At 49.5% G+C, this 10586-nt stretch overlaps 1 protein-coding gene across 1 annotated transcript; it reads left to right on the plus strand.

Annotated features, from left to right (window-relative positions):
• The first annotated feature begins 2399 nt into the window (after nucleotides 1-2399).
• Nucleotides 2400-5452, plus strand: LAMTOR2 (late endosomal/lysosomal adaptor, MAPK and MTOR activator 2). Its single transcript, XM_026656305.2, has 4 exons — nucleotides 2400-2528; nucleotides 3550-3712; nucleotides 4464-4553; nucleotides 5161-5452. Exons 1-4 carry the CDS (start codon nucleotides 2461-2463, stop codon nucleotides 5215-5217), a joined length of 378 nt encoding a protein of 125 aa, XP_026512090.1. The 5' UTR covers nucleotides 2400-2460; the 3' UTR covers nucleotides 5218-5452.
• The last annotated feature ends 5134 nt before the right edge of the window (nucleotides 5453-10586 follow it).

A 10586-nucleotide genomic window follows, 5' to 3' on the forward strand; every position in this document is an offset into this window, starting at 1 on the left:
GCGGGGACGGAACGTCGGGATGAGAGGGTTCCGTGGCAGCTGGGAAGGAACAGATAGGAAAAGACAGTTCTGACTGATAGCTGGGAATGGGCATCTGGAGTGAGAAGGAAAAGTGTGAATTAAGTGTGGTGAGAGCCCTGTCTATACTACAGCGTCCATTTCCAGAGCTGCGCGGGTGGTTAATTATGGCTGTGCAGTCTGCTGTTGTGGGCAAGGCCTAAGGATATCAGCAAGGGATAGCATTTTATTATTATTCAAGATCCACCCCTTAGGTTTGCTGAGATGGCAACAAAAACACAGAGAGAAATACAAGTTGCCCTTTTAGGACATGTCTCCCATAGCAAAATTGGTACCCGTATTTCAGTAACGGCAACAATGGGGCAGTTGGCCTGGGGCTGATCAGCAAGTAAAGGCAAGGGCCCAGCTGTTTCTTCTAATGTGTGTATCTATCAAGGGTACTTATATGGCCCATTGCCTTAGTATGTGAGTCCCTCCCAAGTTATAGTGTATTTATCCTGTAAATAACCCCCGTAAGGCAGGGCAGGGCAGTTGTCCCCATTTTTTACACATGGGGAACTGAGGCATAGAAAGATTAAATGATTTGCCCAAGGTCACACAGGAAGTCTATGGCAGAGCAGGGAATCCCCGAGTCCCACTCTAATTAGCTATAAAGCCTGTCAGAGGGAGGGTTGAAAGGCTCCTCCCACATACCCATACTAGTTTGCTGGTGTAGAGGAACTATAAAAAAGCCCTGCTGTGAGGTGCTCTTGGGGAAAGCTAAAGTAGAAGGAGGGTGACTGTAGTATTTTGATAAAAAAATGAATCTCTTAATGTAAGTAGTTGTGTGAAAGTGACTTAATTAGTTATTTGATTCTTGATTTTAGGGGGTACCTGTGCTACAAATATAGTTATATTGTGCTACAATGTTGTTAAAGCAGAGTTTGTGTGAAGTTAGTTCCCCTTCCCTCCCCACCCCAATCCCCTGATATTCCGCACTCTCAATTGGGGGCAGACTTTGTCAAAGTGACTAGCTTTGGTTGGGATACTTATAGCTGGACTTATTTAAGTCCTAAAGTCTTTGAGGTGCTATAGCATCGATCCTGCTCACTGATTAGAGCTCTGCGGTGTTCCTGTAATGTGTCTGCCTGTGTCCAGCCCAGCCGAGCTCTTCTATTCTTTTAAAAAAGAAAAGTCACCATTTGGGTATAAAATGGGATGTGTGCACCTCTGGAAACCTGAAGAAGGGCCACTGCATTTTTATCTTGATCACAGTGGTGGAGTGAAAACTGCTGTATCTCTACATTTGGCAAGAAATGTGACCGGCAGTAACCTGCTGCCTCACAGACGGATAGGTGCCCTTGCATAGATCCAGAATTCTCTGCTGTTAAAAGGTGCAGTGCTAAGAAGACAAAAGTTTCCCAGTTAACTCATCCAGCCACCTAGGATTTTCTTCCACTGGTCCCACAGGATTTTGGGGTACCTGGGGTAGCCATGGGGAAAATTATAAACTGATGGGACAGCAGTAGGGAAAATGGCATGGATGAGGCAGCAGTGTTACCCCCCAAATGATTGAAATCATGAGTGAGCCCCCCCTCAAAAGCCATGAGATTGGCTTAAGCACAAGCTCTTCCAAAAATAACATGTATTTACTTCTTTTTTCTGAGTCTTTAGATGCCATGCTTGTAAGCCTTTCTTTGCAACTGCAATGTTACCAAACTAGATTTTTTTTTTTTTTTAAATCATAAGTCTTGCCATATTTGGTGTCTGACTTAAAGTGCAAGCTCCTGGAGTCACGGGAGAATCACACATAGATATGGATCTCGTGGTTTTGGGAAAAAAACTTGAAAATGTGACCTGGGTGTTCCTAAAGGCTCAAAACACAGAAAGCAAATAAAAAGAACCCAAAATCTATTATAACTTCTCAGGGTCTGGCCCATGAGTTTCTTTCTTTCTTTTTCTTTTTTAAATGCTTGGGATTTGCTATGCTGCAAACATGAAGGCTAGAAACTTTGTTTTAATAAAAGCTGAGATTCACCTGACTCCAGGAGCTGGGGATGGTGGTGGTGGTTTGTTTTTTAAACCCCAAATAGTGTGAGTTGCCTCCATGATCAGTGTTAACTGTTTGTAGCTTGTATGTCAGTAAATGCTATGTTTGTTTCCTGTAGTGAGATTACAGGAGATCACATACTGCTGTGCGAACTGCTAAGGATTGGGCTCCTTTGGTGTATAGCACAAGCTGTATGTGTGTAACGGACAGAGAAATTACACCGCAATCTGTGTGAATGAAATGCCATGTCCTTCCACATGGGCCTGACCATGCAAAGACCTGGGCAGGAACTACAACTCCCAGCATGCTCTGGGCTGAGGTCCCCGGCATGGGTTGATCAGCTGATGGGGAAGTAGGCTCTCTGAGCTGTGTGTTTCCACCACCACAGGGAGGAGAGAGGGTCTGTTGCGACCATGCTGCGCCCCAAGGCCCTTACCCAGGTCCTGAGCCAGGCCAACACTGGAGGGGTCCAGAGCACCCTGTGAGTATAAAGGTGTTTGGGGGAGGAGTGTGGGGTGGCTGGGTATGGGTCAGGGAGCCCTCACCCTAAAGTATTGTGGCCAGATCAGTGGTCCCATTAAGGATTAGTGCCCCCCTCCCGGGTGCAAATGGTCTTCCCCATCTCCCTCCCCCCCCTACACACACACTCTGTGCCCAGGTAGGAACAGGGACATCTCAGTGTTTGTCCCCTCCCCTCCCCCCCCCAAGGAATTGTGTAATACAACCTACCTGAAAACAGGGGGGAGGAGGGGGCAGCCCAGTGCACCCCAATAAGGAATACTCATCCCCCCACCAAAAGGTATTGTGGGGAGGGGGCTTGGGGAACAGATTACTAATATTCTCCCTGTTGAGGGACACCGTTGCAGCGCACTTCGGTATCCTCGCATGACCGTCGTCCGTGTTCCTTGCTTCGGCCAGCCATGCTGGGAGTTTGCATGAGGGCTACACCAGTGCAAAGAAATGGGAGTGGGTAACTGTGGGATCTGTGTAACTATGGTGTTCAATACACCCCTTCCCACTGTAGACAGGGCTGGAGTTTGAGGGCGGGCAGAGCTCCAGCCACATGAGAACTGGGGGTGGGAAATCCTAAGCTTCCACAAGTGCTGTGGCTGAATCCAGAGAAATATCCACTAGATGGTAAAAAATTGGGGGGGTCCATTCCCCCTTAACTCCTTCTTCCTAGTAGCTGCACCCATGGAAAAAGAGCACCCCTGCTAGGGAGGAAGGATGGTTTGGTGGATAAAGGAAAGGCTCTGCCACTGCCTCTCCATCTGACCGTGGGCATGTCACTTCACCTTGAGCCTCAGATTCCTTCTCAGTAAAAGGAGGGTGAGACCTGCCTCAGGGTGGGTGTCAGGAGGGTCAGTGCATGATCTGTCTGATCGGGTACTAAGGCAATGGAGCATCATAGAAACCCCTATGAATAAAGCCCACGCCTAAGCAGACGTGGCATAAAGCCCTGTGGGCGTTTGGCTCAAATTCTCCTCCTCTCTCCTTCGTAGGCTTCTGAACAATGAGGGGTCTCTGCTCGCATATTCTGGTTATGGAGACACAGATGCCAGGGTCACTGCGGCCATTGCCAGTAACATTTGGGTGGCCTATGACAAGAACGGTCACCAGGCTTTCAACGAGGACAATCTGAAATTCATCCTTATGGACTGCATGGTCCATGGGGGGGGGGGGGGAGGAATGGGGCAAGGGCTGAATTCCCATACGGAAGGCTGAGTTTCTCTGCAGGAGGGGAGCTGCGGGTCTCTACTCTTCCCAGTTTAACCCATAGATCCCTGAAACAAGGGTGGAATTAGAACACAAGACTACAGACTCCTGGTCCCAGCTCTGCCACCGACTCACATTGGGCAACTGCCTCAGTTTCCCCAGGTGTAAAACAAGGCTAATAGCTGCTTCATGAGGTGGAGTGGAGGCTGAAATTAAGTGCTCCGAGATCCTATAATGGAAGAATGCAAGGTATCGAAAGCCAAAACTTTAAGAAGGTTGCCATTCCCCTCTCCCCACTCCCACACAGTTGAAAGGGCTTATTTCAGAGCAAATGCCTTGCTTTTTAAGAACGACCTAGACTTTCAAGTGTGACTGGACAGTCCGATTGGATAACATTGTACAATTGTTTTGACCACCTTGTGCAGGGCAGTAGGAATGTGGTACTTAGCTCTGAAGCAGAACACTGGCATCAGTAGATCTCTCAGCCATTCACAGTCTCCAGTCTTACAGAGGGTTTCCGAGGTCACCCAGTAGGCCAGTGGCAGAACTGGGAAGAGAATCCAGGTCCCCAGTATCTTGACTCTAAAAGCAGAAGGTCAAAATGGCTATTCTAGGGCACCTATGGACCCTGGGACATGGGGTGCAAGGGCAGAATTCTGCAAACCTATCAATCAAATGCATTTTCCTTCCCCCTTTGCAGGAGGGCCGTGTTGCTATCACCCGGGTGGCGAATCTCTTGCTGTGCATGTATGCAAAAGAGACCGTTGGATTTGGGATGCTGAAAGCCAAGGTGAGGCTGAGCTGACGGATCACATCTGAGGGGAGGGCAGGGGCTGCTGGTAGCAGGCTGTGTAGCTGCAGTTTGAAAAGTGGATTAGTGAGCTCTGCATAGGATGAGCGGATTTCTAACTGATGTTGGGGGAAGGGGGGAGTTTGTAGAATGGCATTTGGAGGGGGGGGAACCTAGATGAAGTTTTGGGGAATCAAAGAGCCTCATTCTCACTTTACCCAAAGGCCCCTTAACCCCATTCTAGCAAAGGGGGCGCCTAAAATTGGGAACAAATTGCACTTACATTTTAAGGCCTCGGTAAACTACCAGAGCTTAGTGAAAGTGGGATCCATGGTGTATAGCATAGATTTTATAAGGGCCTACAAAATCCGTATGACTTCAGGGTAGGGCCTGGGTTGTCTTTTGTGTCTGTACAGCACCTAGCGCAACAGTCCCAATTCTGGGCCACTGTACCCCCAGGCAGGCTGTTTGCCTCAGTTTCCCCACTGTAAAATTGGGATGATATTTCCCTACCTCTGAGCAGTTCGGCTGTAGTCAAGGCTGAGTGTGGCTTATTACCCATTCACTAATGCTCGTCTCACTGTGCTGTATAATAATCCGTGCCCAGGCCCAGGCCCTTGTCCAGTATCTGGAAGAACCGCTCATGCAAGTGGCAGCATCTTGAACAAACCACGGCGCGGCAGAGCGGAGGATGAATGAGGCCGTCGCAGCTCAAGGGCAAAGAACCCTTCCCCCAAAAGCTCTTATAACGGAGAACCGACCAGTGAAGTGGGCACGTGAATGGTTCCATGGGCAATCCAGGCATTGGCATCACACTGAAAACTAGCTGACAGCAGTGGAAGGCACCTGGGGCCTTTTTTTATATATAGTTAAAAAGAAAAATAAAACTGAGTATTTAACACTTGAGTCCCGTCTCGCCTCTTTCAGATGAGGAAGGGGCTGGGGACTTTCATCCTAGGGCTCATCTACACTTGAAACGCTACAGCTGCGCCACTGCAGTGTAGACACTACGTACGCCGATGGGCAGGATTCTCCTGTCATCATAGCGTTCTTTGGTCGACCTAGCGCTGTCTACACCAGGGGTTGGGTTGGCTTAATTACGTCACTCGGGGGTGCAGCTGGGTTGACCTAAGTTTTTTTTTGTGTAGACCAGGCTCAAGAGGTTAAAAAGAGCTGGAAAGTGGAGTGTGTGGAGGGGGTGGTTAAGAAAAGGAGAGGCGCATACGAGAGCTGGGTCCGAAACAGGTCTCCTGTCCTATGATGACATTCAAAACTTTTTCCCATGGCAAATTGGGATGGAAAAGTTAAAAATCTTGCAAGTTGCTGTGAACTGAAAAAATCTCCAAACAAATTTCATTTGGGGCAATGGCAACATTTTGTCTATTTCAACCTTTATTTTATTTATGTTACTATGTTAACTTTTGCAACAGTCACTTTGACTCAAACAGAACTTTTCATTTACAAAAAAAGGCAAAATGGAGCGTCCTGACCCCTCGGAAACTCTTCTCAACATTCTTTTGAAGTGAGATTTGGCCCAATCAACCTTTTCCCCACAATTTGTCTTTGATAAATGGGCGATATGTGATTTTTTGAGTACTCCTGACCAGCTCTAGTCTACACCAGTGGCTCTCAGCCTTTCCGGACAACTGTATCCCTTTCAGGAGTCTGCTTTGTCTTGTGTACCCCCAAGTTTCACTTCACTTAAAAACTATGAGCTTACAAAATCAGACATCAAAACACAAAAGTGTCACAGCGCACTACTGCTGAAAAAGTGCTGACTTTCTCCTCTTTACCATATACTTATAAAATAAACCACTTGGAATATAAATATTGTACTTACATTTCCTGTGTATAGTAGTATACAATGATTTGTTTATACTGCTCTATATGAAGTTTTAGTTTGCACTGACTCCGCTAGGGCTTTTTATGTAGCCTGTTGTAAAACTAGGCAAATATCTAGATGAGTTAATGTACCCCCTGGAAGACCTCTGCATACCCTCAAGGGTACGTGCCCCCCTGGTTGAGAACCTACTGGTCTACACCCTCCCATTCTCATATGCAAACAAGGGCACGTGTCTAAGGCCTGATCTAAACCTAGGCTGGGCTCCTACAGCAGCTGTGTCCCTAAGCCACAGACTGATGGATGTATCAGCGCGTTGTGGATGGGGGCTGAAATCTGACAAGGGTGGTGTAACAGCTGAAGCCTGTCAATCTGGATCTCCACCCAACCTCAGAGCGGCATCCTGCCTGTGATCCTAGGCTCTGTCCATCAGAAGGCAGTGACTGGATGGAGTAGCCCGGCTCAGCCAGTGGGACAGATTTCAGCTGCATCCCTCTTGAGCAATATTCCCCTCTCCTGAGCTGATCTTAGTGTTAATATATATATTTTTAACAAGGTGCAGGCTACAGCTGCCTGGAGCCTAGACTGCTTCCCCACCACCACTTGGCTGGATCTTTAAATGAGCTTTGCCCATGCTAAGGCCCCTGAGGTGTTCACTTTGGGCTAAACTCACCCCTCTGCAGAAAGCCAGCAGGAAGTCGACTTTGTGAGTCCAGGGAAACCAGCAAAAGGTGGAGTGTTGGATGAGGAGTCCTGGGGTCTACTCCTAGCACTGCCACTGACTTGCCTGGGTGACATTGGGCAAGTAACTTCCCCTCTCTGTTCCTGTTTTCCCCTCCCGCCTTCTCTATTTTAATTGCAAGCTCTCTGGGACAGGGCTACCCCTTGCTATGTTTCTCTATATACCCTAGCACACTGGGGCCCAGATCTTGGTTGGTGCCTCTGGGTAGTCCTGTAATGTACATAGACCTGTGTGCCACAATCTCACAGGTATTCTCCCCCCCCCAACCCACTGTGTAATTAGACTTTGGAACTCTCTGCCACAAGACCATACAGAGGGCAAGAATTTAGCAAAGAGGGACTACACTTACATAGGTCCTTGTACTGAGGTCATCGCTCTAGTATGTTAAGCGGCCTGACTAACATGTCACGCACAAGAGGCTCAGTTAGAATAGTTAAGACTGATCGAGCCCGTCTACCGTGCAAGGCTTCAATCTAACAATGAGGGAGTTGGAGGAGATCTTCAAGGGGCTGGGGGCAGATTATCCCATAGCTGCCCATTTGTGGGGGAGAAAGGAGGTTCTTGCATCTTCCTCTGATGCACCTGGTGCTGGCCACTAACGGAGGTGGATTTTTGAACCAGTTGACCTGGAGCAGGGAGTTAACTCCTATGAGGATTCCGGGGTTGCTGCGATGTCTAGTTTTTCCCTCTGTTGCTCACATGATGGCAGCAGAGGATAAGGAACACAACTTTCATTTTCTAACACAAAATGCACAGGGGCAGATTCTGCTGCCAGTAACGCCGGTGTAAAGCTGGAGCGAGTCACTGGCATCACTCTTGATCTACACCAGCAGCTGGAAAATCTGGCCTGGTGGTTTTTAAAGTGAAACTAGCAAATTAATCTAGCGCTGTGCTCAGGCTGCAGGCTTGGGTCACGCCAAGGACATCAGGGGTATGTTCTGCCTGTCCTGTCTGACACAAGACTACATCAGTACGAACTAGGTACCCTTTAGTTCACACCAGCAGGGTCTACCCAGGGCAGATCGAGTGCAACACAGGAGAGCACGCGTCAATTCACACACCCTGTGTCCCCCCCCCCTTCCCTCCCGTCAATACAAATGATTGGACATAGAAGGACATTTGCTACCTGAGAGCTAAGGGGGAGGCAGTGTGGCCTAGTGGATAGTGCACTGGACAGAGAGTCAGGAGCCATGAATTCTATTCCTGCCTCTGGCCTGCTGGGTGACCTTGGGCAAGTCACTTGCCTGCTCTGTGCCTCAGTTTCCCTGTCTGTAAAATGGGAATAATGGTACTGGCCTCCTTTGTACAGCACTTTGAGATTGGCAGGAGAAAAATCTGAGCTATAGTTACAGAGGGACAAGCTGGCCCAAGTGAGGCCAATGGGAGCTTTGCCAGCCACTGCAGTGGAGCAGTGTGAAAGGGCCTTAGTGCAACTGAGAATCAGCCCACTGGACTTTGTGTCACACCCACCGCGTGGACATTCAATGGCTTGCTGGAGCGTAGCGTCAGGGCTGAGCCGCGTTAATCCCCTAATGCGTCTGGTTTCTCCTGCTTGAGCCTGGCCTCTCCCATCCCGGCTGAATTTACCTGCATTTGTAGGCGGTGGCATTAGGACACACAGCTCTCCACCCACCAGTAAAGAGGTGTGGTCCCAATCACAGAATAAGGCCTTTGTTGGCTCTGTCATGCCCGCTCCCTCCCCTAAGAGCCTATGGTGGATTCTTTTGCAGCCACTGCTCTGGGGAGCCAGCTGTCTGGATTGTAGTGGCTCTAAGGCTAGGAACTCAGAAACCCCTTCGCTTAACGAGCCACAAATATATTGGGGGTTCCCCACCAACACACTTGGGTTTAAATCCTTTCCCATCAACCTCTCTAGAGGGCTTCCCAGTTCTCCTCTACCAGTTCCCAGAGCAGATGCTGATGCAATTACACTACATGCTTGTGAGAGGAGAGCCTGGCCTAGTGGATTGAGCACTGGCCCGGGACTCTGGTGAGCTGGGGTTGATTTCCAGCTCTGTTGTTAACCATGAGAGAAATCACTCCCCGTCCCTCCTTCGTGCCTCTGTTTTAATTGTAAGCTCTCTAAAGTCTGAGTCTGTCTCTCACTGTGTCTATGTACAGCACCCTGCACCGCGGGGCCTAGATCTCAATGGAGACAGTTAGGTGCTATAGTCCTACAAATACTGACGATAGAGAATGCCTCCCTCAGGCTCCTTGTGTTCACTTTAGCAGTATCAGGGGGACTGTCTGCAGGGCAGCAAGAGAAATTTGGGGCCCAAGTACATTGTGTTCCTTGGGGTCCCTCTCATTTCACTTTATTTACACAGGTATTTGGGGGCTCCCTGAGCCAGGAGCCCTGGTACAATTGGACCCTCTTTCCCTCCCTTCTTGTCAACCTTGGCCAGAAGCTTATTGTCAGCTCATCCCTTCTCTTCCCAAATACTCAGTCGTTTGTCTCGTGATATAAACATCCCCTTGGCTCTCTGCTCCTCCAAGGAGTGCTCCAGGAAAAAAAACGGTGCAGAGTGTGTGATGGGCCTATCACTCTGCCCTAGCCACAGCGGACAGGCCTCTGCTACAGCCCCTGCCTACAGAGCTGAGCTCACGCGATAGGGGCTAGGGCTTTTCACACTGGAGTCAGTCCCGGGCATCAGCCACTAGCCAGGCACTTGCTGTTGCTAGGGGAGCTGAGCCAGCGGTACGTATAGAAGCATCTAAGGCAAAGCATGTTTTTCTGTGGCACTTGTCCCCAGATCAGCAGAGTTGGTTCAAACTGCACAATGCTCCTCTCTCCATCCTCAGCCTTCCACTCCCTCCTCTCTGGCCTCTGCAGCTTGCACATTGGCCAGGAGGTCCTGTGGCGGGTGGGTGGGGGGGTCTAACATGCCAGCTCATCAATAAAATGCAGTGCCTGTGGCTTCTGCAGCCTGGGCCAGTTTGCAAGTCGTGGGCACTTCCACGGGAGAGCAAAGAAAGTGCAGGATGAGGCCCACACTCCTAGGGTTGCCAAGCCTCCAGGATTGCCCTGGAGTGCCCAGGAATTAAAGCTGAATCTTTCGTTCGAGATTATGTCCTGCGGTGAAACCCCCGGGAATGTGTCCGACCACAGTTGGCACCCCTGCCTAGTCCAGCATTAACACAAGCAGAGGCAGCGCAGGTGGGTGTGTTCAGCAGCCATGTGACACTGGTGGGGGTGGTGAGCACTACCTGACAAACCTGTATGGCGACACCCAGGTCACACCCCATTGAGTCAGCCAGCCCAGCAGAGCTGCACCTTCAACCTGCCTAGCAAGGATCTACTCCCCGCCCGGCCCCTTCGAAAAGAGGCCCAAGAAGCACAGGGCTGGCTATTTTTTGTTTGTTTGGCTGGTGCAGCAAAGGGAACTTGGCCCTGTGGGTCTCCTCCCCCGTTTGGCAACTCTCCTCCCAATCGCTTTCAACTTCCCTGTCT

Source organism: Terrapene carolina, unplaced genomic scaffold (assembly GCF_002925995.2).
Source record: "Terrapene carolina triunguis isolate 2854851 unplaced genomic scaffold, T_m_triunguis-2.0 Scaffold227, whole genome shotgun sequence".
In the NCBI taxonomy this organism is placed as follows: Eukaryota; Metazoa; Chordata; order Testudines; family Emydidae; genus Terrapene; species Terrapene triunguis.

Excerpts from the sequence above, each read along its gene's own strand:
- LAMTOR2 (XM_026656305.2), top strand. The coding sequence starts at position 2,461 with ATGCTGCGCCCCAAGGCCCTTACCCAGGTCCTGAGCCAGGCCAACACT. Across the intron at positions 2,529-3,549 it reads GGAGGGGTCCAGAGCACCCT|GCTTCTGAACAATGAGGGGT; the intron begins GTGAGTATAAAG and ends TCTCCTTCGTAG. Across the intron at positions 3,713-4,463 it reads TCATCCTTATGGACTGCATG|GAGGGCCGTGTTGCTATCAC; the intron begins GTCCATGGGGGG and ends CCCCCTTTGCAG.